This window comes from Micropterus salmoides, unplaced genomic scaffold (genome assembly GCF_014851395.1).
Source record: "Micropterus salmoides isolate LMB-PRFRI ecotype aquatic unplaced genomic scaffold, ASM1485139v1 Ms_hic_scaffold_3, whole genome shotgun sequence".
Taxonomy (NCBI): domain Eukaryota; kingdom Metazoa; phylum Chordata; class Actinopteri; order Centrarchiformes; family Centrarchidae; genus Micropterus; species Micropterus salmoides.
In genome coordinates, this window is record NW_024042261.1 from 13,855,181 (window position 1) to 13,875,739 (window position 20,559).

Sequence of the window (20,559 nt, forward strand, 5' to 3'; positions counted from 1 at the left end):
ACAGTTCTTACGATCCGTGTCGTGTTACATTTTTGAGGAGGGGCACGTCAGGCTACAGCGTAGGCTACGGGGCTACGCAGAGGCTACGCTGTTGATTCAATGCAGAAGTATAAATCACACTTAAGGGTGTGGACTGGACACAACAGATGCAATATTGCCTCCCTATAGGTCCCAGAGGGGCGGGGGATGGAAAGTGTTAAGTGTTTGTTCTCGACCTGAACAAGCTCCTTCAGTTCTGAGGGACAAAGGAGGGGTTCAGTCTTAACGTTGCTGCACTGTGGTCACCATGAAGCAGCGTACAGCTGGGATGAACTCTGGGAGGAGCACACTCACCCTCTTGGCAGAGGTGAGAGCTAGTAAGAAGGCTGTCTTGAGAGATAGCATCTTCAATGATGACTGCTCCAGTCACCATGCATCACCACGCAATGTTTGTGCCTCCTAAGGTCTAGATGCAGGCTGGTGCAGCAGGTCCAGAGAAACCACAAGGCTGCTGCCTTGAGCCCTAGCAGTTGCATCCCTGACAACGCAGTCACCGCTGTCCCCTGCTGCAGCTTGCTTTTTGAAAAGACGGAGCAAGCTGTTGCGTCCTCATCTAGTAGACGAGTCCAGTAGCACAGGCTGTGTGAGGTAGAACACAGCATTAAAGGAAATATACATAACGGAAGTCTTATTTGATTGTGTCAAGGTTTTAAAATGGACAAATGTATATTTGATGCATTATTAAAACACCTTTAACTGAGTATGGAGTAATATTAATGAGGTAAATAAATGATTCACAGATAAAATGACAATACTTAATTGCAATTATGATGGGAAACAGATAATAATTCATGAAGATTTCTATTTAATCTTTAAAAAAAAAAAAATTAAAAAAGTACACTTGCACCCTGATGCTCAAGGTAACTTGATCAACTTTAGGTATCAACCTACTGTATCAAAGGGGCAATGTTTTCAGGGACTTTTCAGGCTGTAGGCCAAGAAAACCAAGACAAACTAACAACACAATTGTACATATTGTCAAGTTGTTTGAGCGATGTTTTCTCGCCGGTTCAGTGTGTCAGGGTAAAATTAGTCCTCTTGAGTGCAGAGCCAAGAATGGAAAAATGCAGTTTAACCTGCTGAACACACAATCCTGTTCAGGGCTCAGACATGAAGGTAATCTTAGAAATTCTGAGGCTACAAACGGCATCATTAACAGCCCATAGGAGAGGGTAAAAAGCAACCCTAGCTGATTTTCCTGCAACACAACACTTGGTTCATGAGCAAGAGAATAAAGCAGATAAAATAACTCTTTGTTTGCTAAGGTTTCACTTTTTCTGTGGGACAGTAGAACTGAAAGGAAAATACATTTACTGGAATTTCGTACACAAGGCACCACCTAGTTCTAGTTTGGTAGGTGGCGTGTGCCAGTATAAAAGTGCCACAGTGGGAGTTTTGTCCACATACCGTCTGACAACATGAAGGTCCTGCTTGTCACGCTGCTGCTCGTGCTGCTGTGTAGCACTCAAGGTAAGGGAACTTTGTGTTTACATTTTTGCATATTTTTACACTAAGGAAAAGGTAAAAAATTAGGGAAATATATTTTCATAGGAACCTTTAACTATAATGGAACCATTTGATTTGATCACTGATGCATTACACCTGTGGCCGGACTTCCTCGATGAGAGCTGGGCAAATGTCTCCTGATAATGAAAAGCTATCCAATATTCCCACTACAGTCCAATTTTATATTGATGTCACCTATATAACTTCATAATATTATAGCAGATGAAATTCCATAGTAAATTTTGATGGATTTTGTCTTCCCATCAGTGCTAGCACTGAGATGCTACACCTGTGAAGATGAGAACGATCACATCTGTAAGAGCGAGACGAACTGCCCGGCATCAGCTCAATACTGCAAGACCTTTCAGAAACGTACGTATTGCTATGTTTACTTTCTCTTCTCTTATGTCCATGTTTTAATACGTGTGTTTTCATTATTGGAAAAAGCCATATTAGATATTACAGTGAGAGATGGATGGTCTAGTCATTGAATATTGTCGTATTTGTTTTTCAACAGTGGATGAACTTTCTCGAACTTGTGAGGATTTCTGTGCAGAGGACTTTTATACAACCTGCTGCCAAGATGACCTTTGCTAGATCCGAGGCATCACTCAGCGTACACTTTCACTTTCTGATTAATCAAAATCTTATGAGGGAATTAATTGCTTAAATCTGAACATGATGGAAGATAATTTGTTAGTATATATGATTTTAACGGGACAACCCTGTTTTTGATTTGTCTTGACTTTCAATGAAATCTACAAATGTTGAATTGTTTAGCCTCTTTTCATCATCCAATAGCCTTCTGTGCAAACTGCGCAACACACTGGTAGCCAGATAGCCAGGATTTTTTAAGGGACTAGAGCTGGAAGCAGAGCAGGCACACAGTTGATCCCTTTCTCATGTCACTTAGTGGGTCACTGCAACAGCCTACTGCTATGTGGGTCGCTATCTGACTCTGCTGCAGTGTAAAGTTTGACTCCAACTGCTTCCTCTGTTTCCAAATCTTTAAATAATAAAATAAATATGTAAATTGATCTCATCATTATCGTTTGTTTCAACTGTTTTATTTGTTAAAGATGAGGAAAGAAAAATCTCATGTTCATCTCACAGGTGACGCAATAAAAAATCCTGCCCATGGTGTCATGTTATTCTAATCATAGACAGCTGTTGGTGGTAATACACATAGAAACGTAGCTATAGCAAAAGACGGTGCAGAAGAAGAGTTTTGGCTGATGTAAACAAACCAAAAATATAGATTAAATATATTTAAAATATTTAAAAATTCTCAGATCTGCTCTGCAAATATTTCATATAGAAGAAAATGCATTGCAGTTTAGTGAGAAATGCTAAATATAAACCTAACTGTGTTTTTTTTTTACAAAAAACTCCACAGGGTGCCTTTATACTGGGCCAACAGTCAGTTGCCTATTAGGCCTACAAATAATATTCATCAAGGGGGTTAAGATTTTACAGTAAGCCAATTGTCCTTGCCTGCATGAAACACGCAGGCCATAATTAATTTGTGATAGACTGGCATTTGAACCAGTCAGGCCGCAAATTGGTAAATTGGTTCCCTATAGGTCCAGGCGTTAGTTTGTTTTTATTTGTTTGTTTGTTTGAGAAAAAAAGGGAAATTGCATGTTCAACCCATATGGAAAAGTACAAATGTCCCAACTGGGTCCATGACGGATCCACTTGACTTGATGCTGAAGGGATGTTAGATATTTCATTTATCATCCCCCTTTCACCACTGAGCCAGGCAAATAGTTTCTTTTTAAGTAACAAACAAAGAAATGCACCCACACATGTGGCCGACCTGTGAGTCTTGACTGGCAGCATTCACTGACTCTACCCTGTTTCCAGAGAACAGGCAACCATGTCACACCCTGTTACTGTAAGACACGTACTGTACCTGGCAGCCTGGACCCATGCCCAGAATCAGAACAATGTGGAGCATATTTCATTCAGAGGCAGACTGCTTGATGTGGAGCTAAGAATAGAGAAAGTATCTTAGAATATGCTGAGTAATTTGACCATTTTAAAAAGACTTCAATAAACCATGCAAAGTGGACTGAAGTTAGTGGTAAAGTTATTATTTGGTTCAGTCGTTCAGTTGCAATATTTCTCTGATCATTAACGCTCGTTCACATAGGACTCATGTTCCTTTTTAAACCGTAAATAAAACAAAGGCATTCACGCCAGGTCACAAACACAAATATAAAACATTAGAATAAAACAATGGGTTGACGAAGAAGAATGAGCTGGATGATTGAAAATACTCACAGATCATTCCACTTATAGCAAACCATGCTGTCACCTCAGCATGGAAATGTGGGTCATAAGTGTTAATCTCTCCAGCTGTTTCTTCTTTAGCAGCTCAGACATCAACGGTGGATGATTGGTGGCTTAATGGACCATGACCTTTACAGTTAATATGTTAATGGTTAATACACACACATTGTACATTGGGTTTGTCCAAAAGATACACAGATTGACCCAGTGACTTCAGATGAAAAATAAAATCACTGCACCCAAAACATTTTTATTTGAAAAAAATGGCTCAATCAGAGAAATCCCTTATTAAAACATACTTCTATCAAAGAGCTTTCCCTGATTTTACATGATTTCATTTGAAGTAAAATTTTGGAAATTTCTTTTATTTCTCAAATGTGTTTTGTTTTGCCTGCCTTCATGTTTTGGTTGAAATTGTTTTAAATCAATTATTTTATAACTTGTACTTGATTCTTGTAAAATACTTTGCAATGTTGGTTTTAAAAGTGATCTATAAATCAAGCTGATTATTATTATTGTTAATATTATTTGCCTCACTTTAAACCAAAATGTAACAACTTTCCATCATTTAGAGGAATTGTTTGCTTTCTGAAGAACCCAGTAGCTGCACAAAGCCACATTTAGTGCGTGACGGAAAATACTACTCTCATCTGCTGCCCACACAGGAAAGAGCTGTGGCGAATTTGCATGCCCCATGCTCGTGAGTTTGTTTTATTACTAAATGACAACTGCATGGGGGCAAGGCTGTTGCATATGAAGCTCCACTTGTTTTTTTGTTTTTGTTTTCTAACTTCCAAGTTTTTCATCACCTCACAGTTGGAATAATATTTTCCTAAAAGATGGCAATGAAGAGGGTGACTGATAAATGTTAAATGTGCAGGCAGTGGTAGAAAATACATTTATTCCAGTACTATACCTAAGAGGTATGTGTGACAGCATCAGTGATTACTTTTCACCTTAGAGGTTTACCATACATATAAGTAAACATGATACAATACATTGTTAGTGATTAGATAAATTGTTCGTTCTTCTTTTGGCTTGTGACTCATTATAAAAAAGCAGTTTCTGGTTTGGGCCGCTCAGTTTTAGTAGCAGAACACAGTTATTTTCTTCTTTCTTCTCCCATTGATCGTCTAAGGAACCCCCCAGATTCATCTTGTGACCCTATGGAAGGGGTGAGGATGGGAACCATTGAATTAAACTACCAGTATATAAAGTAGTAAAAACAGTATATTAAATCATATATATGGTAAGTAAAACTAATTCCACCAGCTACAGCAAAATCCTGCTTACGCATCAATGCATCACAACAATCTGATAATGCCATTTATAATAATATATCAGTCACAGGGGCTTTTTCTTTTTACACAGAACAAGTAGTTTTATTTTTGAAGCATTTTGCAGGAAACACTTACACAATACTTAAGCATGAGGGATTTTACTGTTAATGGACTAGTTATTTTTACATTGTTGTTCTGTTACTTAATTAAAGGATATTATAAGTAAATTATGTAATACTTCCATCACCACTTAAAAAAAGAGCATGGCTGCCCTGCAGACTCAAAACAAAGACTACTCTTGTGGCTCCACCAATGGTGGGCCTGTTGTTGAGTTCGGCTTTAGCTGGTAGAGTAATGGTGGTCCATCTATTGGATTAGTGGAAGGATTTCACTGTGGTATTAATCTGAGGAGACAGCAGGCGGCCCGAGCTGGGCTCTCGCTTAGCTGTTGTGTCTCTCAGTCTCTGGCTGTCACTCAGCTCGCTGTTTCACCTCCGCCAGACGACACCAGGACACCTCTCAGCCAACATGAACCTTTTCTGCTTTTCGCTGGTAAGAGACACGCTTTAATTTCTGCATATACCCGAACAAGCTGTGTGTGATTAGCTGAGGGGAAAAGAGAGCTTAGTCCTGTGATGCAAATGTGACCTTGGCAGCAAGAAAAACAATATCGGTGAATCAGAAAATGCTGTGTAAGTAAGTACAGGGATGTTATTGCCATGTGTCAGCCTCTAAATGAGCTAGAGATGATCCCAAAGACAGGTGACAAGTGGCAGGTGTTCTTGTTTGTAGTCAGATCATGTCTCAAAATGTAAATATGCTTCTCTAACCTCATCTGCTTTGATACAGTTGTTTTGTGTACTTTAATGTTTTGAGGTTTATGTGTTCATGATGCAAGGGATCCTAGAGGAGAAAGCAGAAAGTATTGTTAAAGCACTGATAAGTGAAGCTACAGGGGTAAAGACAAGTGGGTGGTGGCAGGCACATGTGCACTTCTCACACATATGGTCCGTCAGATGCTGCTGCAGCTGTCATGCTACACATGGGCATAAGGACATGTATACAGAAACTTTTCCGTTTTTGGGGATCAACTAACATCTTGCTACAGTAAACACTGACAGTGATTGTGCTGATTGTCCCCTCTGTAGCTGTTGTTCCACATTACATGTACAATGACTTCTTGTGCAAACACAAACCTGTTCACGAGATATTAAGAGATATTATTTAATATGTAGTTTGGTTTAGGTAATCATTTGGCCTAATGTTTAACCACACAAAGAGTCATAAAAGGGTACTGCTCAAACTTAACTGGGTGAAATATACGTTCGTATATCCAAGATTACGTCCACAGTTTGACATATTAACAGTCAGAAGCATGAATAAAGGGAAGTAGTGTTAAAATATGCAGAAAATAACCGGATACCCAGATAAGAAGGCACCGTACACACTGGACGAGGTGGATGAAGAGAGAAATTGGTTGTGGTTTCCTAGAAGGAATCCAAACAAGCCGAACACATTTTAATCCACGCTGAAATCTGTATTGAGTATTTTTCAATCCTCCCCTACATTCATAGTTGACAAGCAAATTTAAAAAGCTTTGGAGCAGCATTAGTAGCATATCCCTACAGTCATAACAAATCCACTCTAATTTTTATGGCTATGAAACGAAGATTTATGTGGACTGTCTTGTATATTTCTTTAGGTTTTCTCCGTTTTAGGCTCTGGAAACAACATTAAGTGATGTGTGTGCTTTACAGTTGAGAAGTAGTCATTATACAGAAGGACATTCCCTTACCACTATAGTGTGTGACCTATTAAACCTGCTTGATATGAAATGTAAGCACTCATCAGACTTAATCCAACAGGATAGGTTCAATCTATTCATAAATTGCGCCTGCTGCCAAACTTCAACTGTTTAACAGCTGTGTGTCTGTCCATCTGCCCACATGGCATCAGGAGGGGTCTATGGACAGCCTGTATGAGGCGGTGCAGAGCTCCAATGATGGTCCACCACCGCCCATACCCAGCCGCTCCTCCAGCCGCTCGTGCAGCCGTTCCTGCAGCCGCTCATGCAGCCCAGCAGTCCTGCTGGATGACAACACAAAGTGGCGAGGCTCTGGGAGATCTATTTCTATGGTGAGAGGGATGCACTCTGTGTGTGTACACAACATTGAAAAAATCACACACTTAAGCAAGTCTCACACACATGCATGTCGTCCTGATTGTGAATGGTGGAGCCATGTGAAAGATTATGACCAGATTGTATGGCGTCACTTCTCAGAGGAATTGGGACTTTTGGGCTCCCACCCACCAGACTGTACCTCCAAAACAAAGCCGATTATGTAATAATGAACAGAGCCAGTTGACAGCTGCTGCTGAAGCCAGACAATTCAAAACGTTTAATTCAAGCTTGTCATGTAAATGAAATGCCACTAATGCCGCAAAATTAAACACTGATGTCTTTATCAAATCCAACTGAATATGACAGAAATTGGTTTATTTTGCATGACTTTTTCAACACTAACATCTGAATGTTTTCATTCAGGATATGCCTCAGATGCAGGGGACCAACTCTAATAAAAAGAAAAGGAGGTGAGCTCACATGCTGACATGGTACTAGTTGCATCAAATCACATTGGTGTTAGCTAACAGCTAAATCTATTTTATATTATATTACATGTTCCTTTACAAATAATGTCATTCTGCTGTAAACAGACACTGAAACTGTATTAAAAAACACTCCTGCCAGGAATCCAGGCTTCTGGGAGTCTACTATATAGCCTGCTTTCTGTTTCTTTAGTTACATGTGCGTGCAAACCATAATGAAAATCTGCCATGCAAGTGAAAGGGCTTTCCCATACACTAATAATATGACTTGAAAAGCTCCCTTTGTATTTTCACTAGGGGGTTAATGCTGTAAATCCTTCCTGCAGCAGAGCAGACGGGCTCTTCAGCTGTGCTCCTCTCCTCATCCTTATCTTCAGTTCAGTTGGTCTGACCAATGCAATGCAAAGAACAGGGATTGTCAACCCATTAGACACAATTGCAGAAAAAAGCTTTCCATGACTCAGAAAACAATTATATATATATTGTTTAGTTTGACTGGTAGTGAATGTTTTTTGAGAAGCAGGGCCCTGCCGACTGTTGGGCCACCAGAAGGCAGATTATGGCTTTGGGGCTAGTTGGACTAAGCGGATTGAAGACCCACCTTCTTAGAGTCCCCAGTCCCCTCAACACCTTTACCACCCCAGCTTTGCTTCTGTGGTCATAGTGTGGTCTCTCAGCCCATAGTAAAAGTAGATCAGACTTTCACACAGGGTACTTCTGCACACAATCAATCTACTTTCTCACGATGAGATTTTAACTTCATGTTCTGTGATGGTTGTCTTTTTGGTCAAGTGTCAAGTCAGACTAAAGGGCTTGAACACATCTACTCAAACACTAAAGGCAACTGCATAATACTATATTTCTGTTAATTTCACTTCCAGAACACATATATCTAAATCTGCATCAGATAATGAAACACTGGGTGAGTACAAACAATTTCCTTTGTGTTTTGTTAATGCTGGAGATGGTCAGTTAAAAGAGATTTGAGAGCAGCAAGAAAGTCACTTCATTTTCACTTCATGTTCATTCAGTGTAACTAAACACAATGGCCAAGACACAACACCAGCTCTTGTGTTGCCATCCATGAAGTCACTTGTATCATCATAATTATCAAGACATTTAAAATAATTAGCTTTTTTCAAAGCTGCTAAGAAAATACTGTTAAAACCTCCAATAACCTACAAGGCTGCCTGTTCGTGACTCAAAAACAATTTCTGTGGCCTCCATTCATCCTTGAAGTACTCAATGTTTGTGATTCTTCTCCCTTCACGGCAGATAACCCCGGATGTAATACTGCAGTTTGGCAGCCCACCAAGAGCCGAGAAGATTTAGTCCACATCACCAACAATCACAATGAAGGTAAACAGGAAATAAATAGGTCAAGCTCATCTACGTATATATTCAAACGTTCATTTGAACTCTCAGCATGAGGTCTGAAGACAGTGGCTGAGCTTTCCAACCAATTCACAACCAACATTGAACCCCAAACTACTGAAGATTTAATAATGTTACACAGGCCTGATTGTACATGATGTTAAAAAAACAAAGCAGAGGCAGGTATTTTCTAACTGTTGGCATTAGACTGTTTGGAAAATAGCCACTTGATTATATTTTTGCACAAAACGAGGACTATGGTTTTTGTTCCCCATCACTTAAATTGAAAGTGCATTAGCAAAGGATCTCTTAATGTCCAGTATGAAGAGAAGGAATGATTAAAGCAAGCAAAACTTGTTTCAGTGTTCAGTAGGATGTCTGTTATTATTGATGACAAACTAGAAAAAGTGTGAACCAATCCTTTAATCCTGAGGTGTAGAGAAACACATGAACATATCAGCTTCCTGGGTCACCTCTGGTTTTTTGGTTTTCTGGTGTTTCACTAACCTGATGAGATCTGCACTGTAATATCTTGTGTCCCTGTAGAGACGAGGAAGCCTAAACACAGAAGTGAAACCAAAGAAGGCAAAGGAGCTCATCATCCTGGCGCAAAGAAAAAGGAGAAACCACCCTCCAGCCAGGTTGGAATAAATAACGCCATAGCAGTCTTCTCTGCCAGCTTCTCACCCAACATAAATTTTCAAATGCTTTCTGCACTTTTTATGGCATGGGTGTGCGTAACATAGAATTAATTATGTGGAATAGTTTATAGGTCGGTAGCCATGAGGGATTGAGGCCAAATCCAGATTGGCCAAGCAGCAACCGCAAAAAGAGTGAAACTGTTTTTGAGATCTTCCTGTCCTTCTGTTTAATAACATGTGAGGTGTGTTAAAACACCCTCGTTTATATCTCTGCACCACTGTTATGCATACAGCACTGACACATCATGGCACACCAGGCTGTTTTGTGTCAACTTAGGAGTTTCAAGCTGCCACCTGCTTGTGACATCCAGAGAGCCTGTGGTGGCCTAAATGGCACAATCATTTAACGCAAATGCTGATAGGGGTTTTAATACGGTGCAGATGGTCCAGAGGGTACTGCTCTCTGTGTAATCTCTGGGCCACATGGCAGAGACTTGTAAACAAGAAATGGACTGTCGGTATGTGTGTCTCTGTGTGTTTGGGGTAGGGAGAGTTTAGAGACCTCATGCCAGCTCACCCGCTGCCCATTCTGACTAATGCCCATCATAGTGAGAAGCAAACAAAACAGAGCTTGCCAGTAGTGGATCAGCAGCAGCTCTCAGCAACTCACAATGTGCTAAAAGGACCAGTGACCCAAATGGGATTTGGCAGAAAATATTGTGTCTCGTCTTTTTATGAACACAAAACACCTCTGTGAGGCAAATCAACAGCAATGCTAATGTCAAGCAAGCAAGTATGGCAAGTATAGGCCTACAATTGACCATTCTCAACATCAGAGTTGAGCATGGTAGCATGGTAACATTCACTAATTATCACTAAAGACAAACTACAGCTGACGCTGATGGGATTTCCATCCAGTAGTTGCGGAGATATTTCAATCTGCACCAAAGTGGTGGACCAACCAACAGACAGAGGTCCGACATTGCCATCCCTAGAGCTATGCTGTTAGCAAGGCTTGAAACTGAGCTGTGCTACATGAAGTGAAAAATAGTAACAATGTAGATATTTAGGAATGAAAGTATTTATATGTGTTGTTTGTTTCCAGAGTGTCCATGCCAACGGCGTTGCGATAGAGTCTAAACCTGCTGTCAAAAGAAGCCAAAAGCCTGGAAAGAAACCAGGTGGAAAGAGCGGGAAAGAGGGGTCAAAGAAAAGTCACAACTACACAGGTGAGATAACGGTACTGTCCCCCTACTTCTGAGTCCTTTGTGACCTCTCTAGCATCTGCATGATCAGTGGCCAAGCTATGACTATACTAGACTACAGTAGCAAAAGAAGCCCAGAAGTGCATAAACTTTCTGTTCTGATAAATTCTGAATTATATTTCTGCATTTAAGTGTTTCAACACTTCCATGGTATCCCTACAGGGGACACATCGATCATGTTTGGCCATCTTCATAGGTCTTTCTACTCTCTTTCCGGTGCTGCTTCGATGTGCAAGGTGGTGTCGCTGACGGTCTCCCATTTCCTGTGCAAAACATTTCGTCACTGTCTTTGTTATCAATCTGTTGTGAAGTAAATGTTAAAAGAGACAAATCATTAATTCTTTGTGTGAATGCAGATAGTTTTGTGGTAGTGTTGTAACATTCAGTGGGGAAAGCATCGGAACTATGAGTCACTCTCTGCTGTAATGAACACTTTTGCTGCAGCAACACCTCAACATGACGCAGCTGTCTGATTCCAGTTAAAACGGGTATCAAGGTATCAACATCCCTGACATTTCGTCACTCTCGAAAGTCAGTTTTCCATTTGTATTTCTTTTTCTCTCTCAGTGCACTCCCCACCATGTGCTTTGAGCCCACCCATGGGACCCCACTACCTGGACGTGCCATATAGGTCAGACAGGAGGCCTTACATAGGGAGGTCCTCCATCCCCCCCGCTCAGGAAAACGAAACCCCGGGCACAGACATTGCCGCCCTCCCTGGTGGAGTGACGCCGACCCACCACCAGCGCTGGAGCAACCCAGGCGACAGCAGTCCTGCCTGGGGGACTATCCAGCACACCTGCCGGAGGCCGCTAACAGAGTATCGTGTGTACTCCCATGACTTTGCCACGTCCCATGGGAAAGAATGGGAAGGAAAACAGCAGCAGGCCGCTGCCCAGGATGACAGCCTGAAAAGGGAACATAAACCTCAGATTCCCCCAAAGGTCCCACGATCTATCACAGATGTGGATCTCTCAGAACCAAATGTAAGTTTCTGCTGGTGGAGATGTGTTTTTCAATCATTAGTTAGTCCTCGAAAAAGATCTGAGTATGCTCTGGGTCATTTTCTGATGGTTAAGTTTTACTGCATCATGCACATTTACATTGTGCAGTGCTTAGTGCAACTGCAGTTGCAGGCTCAGGGAAGATAATGAAGTATCTTACCTGAAGTAACTTTAGTTTTCTTTGCCTTTGTGATGCCCTTTTGATGCACTTGTGCCCAACATGGTGTTACAGTGGGTTTGAATGGGTCTCTTAAGGATTCTGAAAGGCACCACAATATTAAACAGTTTTGGTTTCACAATTTAACCTCCCACTGGGATTCTTTGTGTCAGTTGCTTTTCAATGCAGCAAGTTCAATGGTCACTCAGGGCTGATACCAACCAACAGTGCAGATTGACTTTAAAGGTCAGTGACTTTGCATGCACTTGACATCTCTCAGCATAAGACCTCTGCTGATACCCAATGAGCACGTGCAGAGGGACACAAAGCAGTTGTTAAAGCTTATCAAGACTTGGGAGAAAATAGATGAAAATAGTCTAAAAAAGGATGATCTGGTGTAGAGATTACAAGATCCCTATGGATCTATAGTGTCATTGGTTCTTAGAGATAAAATGTAATTTTCCTGGACATGAAGCCTCTTCTTTTGCCAGAGATTGTGTTGAGGTTAATACCCTCCCTTTGTACTCTCTCTTAAATGGCGTCATATCTTCCCACCATGTCACATCTTTCCACGTCCAATTTGCTCTGCACACAAAACGTACATGAACAGATTTACCTTTTGGCCTTTTACCATATGGTCAATGAAATGTCCCTTGATATTTTTTAATACTATGAGAGTCTTAACATCCCATACTTTTGCAATTTATAATATAATGTACATATGATGCTATATTTTGGAAAATCCCAGATCTTTTCAAATCTAACAAATAATTCTGGCCAAAATTCAGAAGACCATCCCTATTGTAATGTGAATGACATTTTCAGTTACATTACCACCACAGGGATCTACGTCCTGGGCTGCGCGTCTTTTTGGGAATCCTTGACAGAATTACACTCCCTGAAATTACTTTGAAATATCAGGTGACTTTTCAAATGGCAGATACGTCATTTCGAACTCTTCAGATGAACAACTGCCTCTCCAGGGAGCCTCTGAAGTAATAGATTAGAAGCCTTAATCTGGATTGACAGGAGTTTACGGCTGATTGCAAGTAGTGGGATTAGGCAATGGTTTGTCCACAGAATTTCCTTTTCTACAAATGGCCGATCGAAAACCCCTCGCAGTGTAAACTCAGCAGCAAATCCCAACATGGCAACACTAGAGCAATGACTATCAGCAGTGACTAACAGCAATGCTGGATCCTTGTTATTTTGTGATTTTAAACCGTTGTCAAAAACAAAAATATAGAGTAGACACATCTTGGTTTTATGTCCCAGTGTTTCTAAGACTCAAAATGAAATTTATTCACTTCCATATTGAGAGCGGATATGAAGTAGAAAGGGTTTCGACACAGCAAAGTTGCTACTTTCAGCTGTTCCTCTGTCCTACGTCAGCACTTCCTCATAACAACTTACCCCATGTTAAGAAATGAACACACAAGAATAATTACTCCAGCATCATTTACCAGAACCAAGTTCCCCATTGCTATTAAAGGGACATTTTGAAAAATATTTAACTCAGAATGGATTTGAATCAAAGATTTTTACATGTTGTCCTTCTGTTTTATCCATGAAATAAAAACACACACTTTTAATGTAAAGTTTATGGTCATGTAGGATAATTATTTTGTTGGTTAGTTTATGTGGATGTAGCCCTAACCCTGATACATTATGATGCACTATAGTGGTTAGTTTGAGTTATACTTGGTGACATAACAGCCAAACTGAGCAGATCAACCCCAATAATGCAATAGCAGATAATGACTTGTCCTCACCAGAATATCTATCAAATACCACAATTTATAAACCTTAGTATTTCCTGGAAGTGGCTCTCGATGTTTTTATCATGTGGGCCACAAATTGCACACTCAAGCACTTGTATTTTTCCCTTTCAAAGAGGTAGTGCAGTGAGAGAAGAAATGCCAATTGCCTCACATCCTGTGTTGCAAGGAAGTGGGCCAGCCAGTCCATCAGACAGGCAGCCTCAGTGCTGATTAACACTTCACTGTCAGGAGAGTGAGGTAAAAGACAAGAGAAGAGCAAGGACTGAGATTAGACAATAACCTTAAAACAGAAGAAAATGTTGCAGAGGACGGCCTCCAATGTGTCAGACAAAGTAAAGAGCAGCAAGCCGAAGGTAGGTGAAATATGTAGGAGGAAAGACATGATATTTTGTACAGTCACTTCAAAAATGATGTTCTCAGGAAAGAGGAGAGAGACAGCCATGTATTTTTACAAGTTGTAGGTTGCATTTATTTATTTAATTATTTATTTATATGTAGTTGCATTTTAAGTAAAATAAACATTGAAATGTTTAAACTGACGTAAGTTTTTGTCCAAATTTATGCAGTAAACTGTACATTTTCATGAAAGTGACAACAGACAAAAAAATGACAATTCAAACTATACAATAACCTGAGATTAGGGGGAAGAATATAGCTCTAAAATGAAACCCTTCAATGCTGCTGCTGTATTTGCAGCCAGTGGAGTAAAATGTAGGCCTGGCAGACGACGCTGCATTAAATCAGTCCACAGAGAGCCGTCTAGGAGTGTGGAGCTCATATTTAACCAGGATTTCCAGGGATTACTCATTTATATAATTATTTTGGTGCTCTGCTGGGGAGATGATGGAGAGTTGGGAGAGATTATAATGACTTTTAGTTTTATGAAAAATTGAAAAAAAGAGGTAAGAATTAAAATTGAGCCAGAGTAAAGGGACTACGGGTGCATGTAATCAGGACACAACAGTTTTATTTACGTACTGATCTACTCGTTTTGTATAGTGACATTTGCCAGTACGCCTAAATAGAGACACATATATTCTCTATTGCCCCATGAACTTCTACATGATTTAACACATGACCTGACCACAAATCTACCACATATTTTACAAGCTCTCATTTCGAAACACTGTTTCAACACACTGAATATATACCATTGTACACATAGAGCATATAGAATGTATATAAAGTTCAATCATATTTCCTCTGTAGAATCAACTTGAGTCATAGATTGAAAATGTATGTTTTTAAAGATTTTTGAGCCTTGAGACAGATGGGACAAGACCTCACAAGCACAATGGCTTGATGTTATGTAATGCTGTTAAACCTTGCCATACAAACTTTGCCAGTTGTCACCATGACATCGTTGGTCTTTGTCTTTTTAATCCTCCCCACAGCGCTCCACGAGCTTTGGCAGGTTTGAGGGTCTCAGACATCACTCGCCACAATCCAAAGTGGAGGAAAATGTAACCGTTACGGTATGTAGATTTGTTGTCATTTCATTTTTAAATGCATACTGGCAATTATTTTTCATTTGGAGCAAGAATGGTCATTAATGGTTGTTACTGTACCAACCAGCCATGTGAAGTCACTGGATGGAAACATTTCTGTTTAGGATTATATGCATATATACAAATATGCAGCCATGTTGCTGTGAGGTGTTTCGTATTAAATAACACACCAGTGGAAAACAAGGTTCATGCTGGGAAAAACCCGTTCATGTGCAGGATGTGATGCATCTTACTTTATGTTTATGAGGCAGATGTACAAATGACATAAATGTGGAGATGGGAGAAATGTGTGAAGCTTCTAAAGTTGCATTTAATATTGCAGTACAGTACTGTATGTACTAAACTACGTTTCTTTACACAGCTCACAGAAGAAAGTGAGAGTTTGGACCAAAACAAATCAGCTGGACTTGGGAAGAAGATGAAGGCAATTTCACTGACCATGCGCAGAAAAATGGGCAAAAAACACGTCAAGTCTTTTTCTGAAGAGACAGTGAGTCACATGGAAATAGATATACACTCACACAAACACTCATGGCCTCCACTTTTTTATTTATTTATCAGGTACAAGGGGTAAAGCTTAAAATAGAAATTCAAGGGTGCAGATTTCATTTGGAGCAGTCAACACTTTGTGAGCATAAAAAGATCAAACAACCCCATTGACACCTGTCGTGTGCAGTAAAAGTCCAGATTGGCCCACAGCCTCAGTTACAGCAAACCTGCACTGTTTTTCTCAAAAGCCTTAACGCTTTCATCTCTTAGAAACCCACATCCTCAAATATGACGCTGTTGCTGGCTGTATTAAAATGGTAGGCTTCGCTCTGGCCTATACCGAAAAGTGTCTCGTAGCAGTTTGGTGTTACTGTTACACAGATGGAGAGATTAGATGAAACCCTAGAGCATGTTTGCAACTTTCACAAGTTTTTTTTCTTCCTCCCAGGGTGATGACACAGACAAAGACCCAGAGGCAGAGACACAGAGCGGCCCTCCGGCTGAGAAAAACTCTGCAAAGACAAGCAACTCCTTAGAGAGTCTTTACAGTGGCCAGAGCTCCTCTAGTAAGTATCTGCAAATACTACACACACACACACACACACACACACACACACACACACACACACACACACACACACGTAAGGCTGGAGCAAAGGCTTGTTTGAACGCACATAGTAAATAAATGTGTGGGATTTTATAACTAATTCCACATAAAAAGAGTTTGGGACAGTCAGTTGATCCTTGTATACATTAACCAGTGCAATGTAGTTTTATTAGATAACCATAATTGTGTAATCACACTGTGCTGTGTTTGTGGGTTCAGGTGGTGTGACCAGTGAGTCCAATGGTTCTGGTCAGAGAGACAGTCTGAGGCTGGAGGAGGACGGCTCCTATCAGGGACAGTTCTGTGGCAGAGCTCGCGTCCACACAGACTTTGTCCCCAGCCCATATGACACAGATTCCCTCAAACTCAAAGTAAGATACAACGCTGTTTGAGTACAGTGTTCCTATATGTACGACAGTGCATCGTCATGATTTTATACATTCTCTATCATGTCTCCCTAGGTCGGTGACATTATCAACATCATCAGTAAGCCTCCGATGGGCATCTGGACTGGCATGCTAAACAACAAAGTGGGCAACTTCAAGTTCATCTATGTAGACGTCGTGGTGGAGAAAGAGGAAGAAGAGGGATCCCCTAAGATCAGACAACAGAAGCTGTGCAAAAGACCTCGGCCTAAAACATTACTGGAGTTACTGGAGCGACTGAATCTCGAGGTGAGGATGCGATCTACTCACCTGGGAACACTCACTTGTTTTAGTCTGGACGCAAGTCAGTGGGTTTCCTAACGGTTACCATCGTAAGCAGGTCAAGTTAGGCAACTCTACTGTTTGGCATTTCACGTGATGAGTAGGAGCTGTTCTGGTGCTGTAAACGTACTCTAACACTCCAGGGTTGTTGCTTTCATAACTCAACCTCAACCTTTATATAGGTAAAACACCTGTCGTTATTTAATCTCTGTGGTCTCTAATTGAAACCAATGACATCCCAAACACTTTGTACCACACATGGTCTGAACTTTCACGTGCTGTAACGTAGGAGATGAAAGGTGAATGTATTACACCACTGGGGTTTTTGCCCGAGCACGCCCGATGTGCTGATGCTAATGAGGACACCACTGTTGTTGTTTTTGCAGGAGTACGCCTCTGCCTTGCTGCTTAATGGCTACCAGACAGTGGAGGACCTGTTGCTCCTGCAGGAGAAACACCTGATAGAGCTGAACGTCAAAGACCCCGAGCACAGACGCAGGCTCCTCACTGCTGCTGATTACCGCTACACAGGTCAGCAGCACACCGAGCAACTTGTATTATTAACAATTAACAACACTTGATTTTACAGATCACTAATTCCTGCTTTATTGAATAGAGACATGGTCAACAAAAAAACTGAAAAAGTAGAGTTACTAATGACTGGCTTACTGTACACAGTCGTTTTTTTACAGCAGACTTTTTGACTTGGGATAGTAGGTTAAGCTCAAGGGTGTAACTAATAACAGTAGCGATGGCTCTGTTCTATTCAAGTGACAGCGGCCCAGCATCTATAACTGTGTAAGGTACACATGTGGTTTTCCTACTTTGACATGTTGAAATCTCTTCAGCGAGAAGGGTCTGTTACTTACTAACAATTGTCTATTTATAATTTCCCTCTAAATATTGGTTATTTATATTACTAGTTTCCTGGAACCTACAATTAACTGCTAATTAGAACAAGTTTCGGGATGTATACTATGTGACTGCAATGTCCACAGTCACCTGTCTATAGCCTATCTCTAGAGTCAATACTCAATCAAGGCAAAATGCCTGAAAGAAACAAAGTTCCCTTGAACTTTTTGGCACTGAAATGATCACAACTCTGGTGTTATTGCCTTCAGTCATAAACTTTAGTGGAATTCAAACAGCAAGAAAAAAAAGATAAAAATCGTCTTTATTCTGCTAAAACAAAGTACACTCGTTTAGGTTTAGCATTTTTGTCACTCATTACCATTGACTAGGATGGAAATGATTTCCAAATGAATTTCTGCTGGAGGATAAAGAGATTTTTTTATTGTTTAACATGTGAAATAGCAGGTGAAAGCTGAGACATTTGTGCTGCACAGAGTAGAAATACATCCTGCGTGCTGTTGGAGGCTTATCAGTGATTTCCTGTTACTCAGATAGAAAGTGCTTAATGGGGCAGAAGGTGTTCCTGTAATCTGATGTCTTGAAGCAGAAGGCTGATTATCGCAGATCCTGCATGAATGAAAACAAAACTTATTTCCAGTATGGAGGAGGAACAGCATTCTCCGGCTAGTTTCGTTCAGTCTGTTCATGTTTTAATGCAGTTGTGCACAAAGCAAATAAAAGGACATTGTAATTTGTGTGACAGTGTGACTAAACAGACGGCAGCAGCCACAATGTGACCCTGCCAAGCTTGTTGACTCACATGAGATGCCAGTAATTTAATCAAGCTGAACTCCATTAGGTTAGTGGTTTGGCAACCTGGACATAAGGATTAGTAGCTTTCATCAGCAAAGTAGACATATTAAAGAATGGTAGGATATATTTTGACTTTGTGAGAAATAAAAGTCAAAGAGGACATTCTGAGGTGTTATTTCTAAAAGAAATGCCAAAGAGCAGCAGCCTTACGTATTTAAATATGGGTTAATTTCCACTGATTGAAGCGCTTGCCACAGATTTAAACATCTCTATGGTTGGAAACAGAAACTTGTAATATTATGACATTTAATTTGATTCCATTTGGTTTATGGCCGCAGGTGATGATGTCAGGGATGGGACGGATGAGCACAGATCCTCCCACAGCCTACAGGAAGAAGACAGTGACTGTCCCAGAGACTCGGGCTGCTTCATCCCATCTGAATGTTCAGACAGCAAGGAGGATGCAGAGCAGCTCACAGACGCGGCTGACTCTTAATGTGATCACTTGTCACATGGATGCTTTGACATTTGGGATTTGAAGTTGGGTATTTACTTATGACTGATGGTCTCAACAATCATCCCATCATTTTCTCAAAATGTCATGTTAATATCCCGTATACCAATGAGCTAAGCCTCAACCTTGCCGAATGTAGAAGCTTTTCAAAAGTGTTATGTGTACAGGAAGAACAAACAACCAAAATTCTAAATGTCGTCTTATCCATTTGTCACTTTATTAAGATAATAATCAAGATGTAAGAGGGTTTTTTTATGTTGTTGAAAAATTGACATTTCATGATTAAATATCATTTGTATTTATTGCATTCTGAATCATTCAGTGTTTTTCGATATAAAGCCTTTATTTATCAAATCTGCAAATCTTTCTGTTGTTTCCCAATCTCATTTCAACATCCTGTGTAATCCCCCCCCACCCCCACCCCCTCAAAAAAGGGGTGCTTTTGAAATGTAGTGTCTGGGTTCTAACAATGCGTATTAAAATCTTGCCTATACTGTGTACAGGAAAACATGTATCTTATATTCTGAATGTGTGTGTGTGTGTGTGTGTGTGTGTGTGAGAGAGAGAGATAAAGAGAGCCTGCATGTGAACTCATATGAAAGTCAGCATTTGACTGTTTTCAGAACTTTTTGTAAATAAAATCAAAGAAATACAATCAAATATGCTTTTTGTTGTCTGTCAGAATGATTAATTTCACTTACCAGTTCAATGCATGATACATGAGGGCCAGATGCCTATAGCCATGAACTAAATAGAGCATAGAAGTAAAAAGAAAACTTAATAATAATAATAATAATAATAATAATAATACGTTATGATTTTTTATTTTACTTACGAACTGCTTTCATTTTAATTGCATTTATTATTAAATTATAAAATACTTTATTATAACATTTTATCTAAACATGTTTTTTTTTTTGGTCTCTTCCTTAATCCTGGCTCTGCCTGGTTGGTTGAGAACACAGATACGTCACGAAACATTCGTTTTACGCTGCATGTCGCTAGCACTGATGGGAAGTGTAGTGTAGTGTCGTACAACGCTAACATCCGTTGCTCTACCCGTGGCGTCGATGGTGTATGCTGTTTACTACATTACCCAGCATCCACAAGGAGCCGGGTA

General features: G+C 40.3%; 2 protein-coding genes across 3 annotated transcripts; both read left to right on the forward strand.

The window, feature by feature from the left end:
• The first annotated feature begins 1,249 nt into the window (after positions 1-1,249).
• ly6d (lymphocyte antigen 6 family member D) lies at positions 1,250-2,686 on the forward strand. Its single transcript, XM_038692883.1, has 3 exons — positions 1,250-1,509; positions 1,813-1,917; positions 2,063-2,686. The coding sequence occupies exons 1-3, from the start codon at positions 1,458-1,460 to the stop codon at positions 2,140-2,142; spliced, it is 237 nt and encodes a 78-aa protein (XP_038548811.1). The 5' UTR covers positions 1,250-1,457; the 3' UTR covers positions 2,143-2,686.
• Positions 2,687-14,125: 11,439 nt separating this feature from the next.
• Positions 14,126-20,099, forward strand: samsn1a (SAM domain, SH3 domain and nuclear localisation signals 1a). 2 transcript variants are annotated; one of them, XM_038694199.1, is made up of 8 exons: positions 14,126-14,302; positions 15,344-15,424; positions 15,819-15,947; positions 16,395-16,512; positions 16,773-16,924; positions 17,015-17,227; positions 17,647-17,791; positions 19,264-20,095. In XM_038694199.1, exons 1-8 carry the CDS (start codon positions 14,246-14,248, stop codon positions 19,419-19,421), a joined length of 1,053 nt encoding a protein of 350 aa, XP_038550127.1. In that variant the 5' UTR covers positions 14,126-14,245; the 3' UTR covers positions 19,422-20,095. The 2 variants fall into 2 exon arrangements, with proteins under 2 accessions (XP_038550127.1, XP_038550128.1); XM_038694200.1 differs by having other exon boundaries at positions 14,228-14,302; positions 16,767-16,924; positions 19,264-20,099.
• The last annotated feature ends 460 nt before the right edge of the window (positions 20,100-20,559 follow it).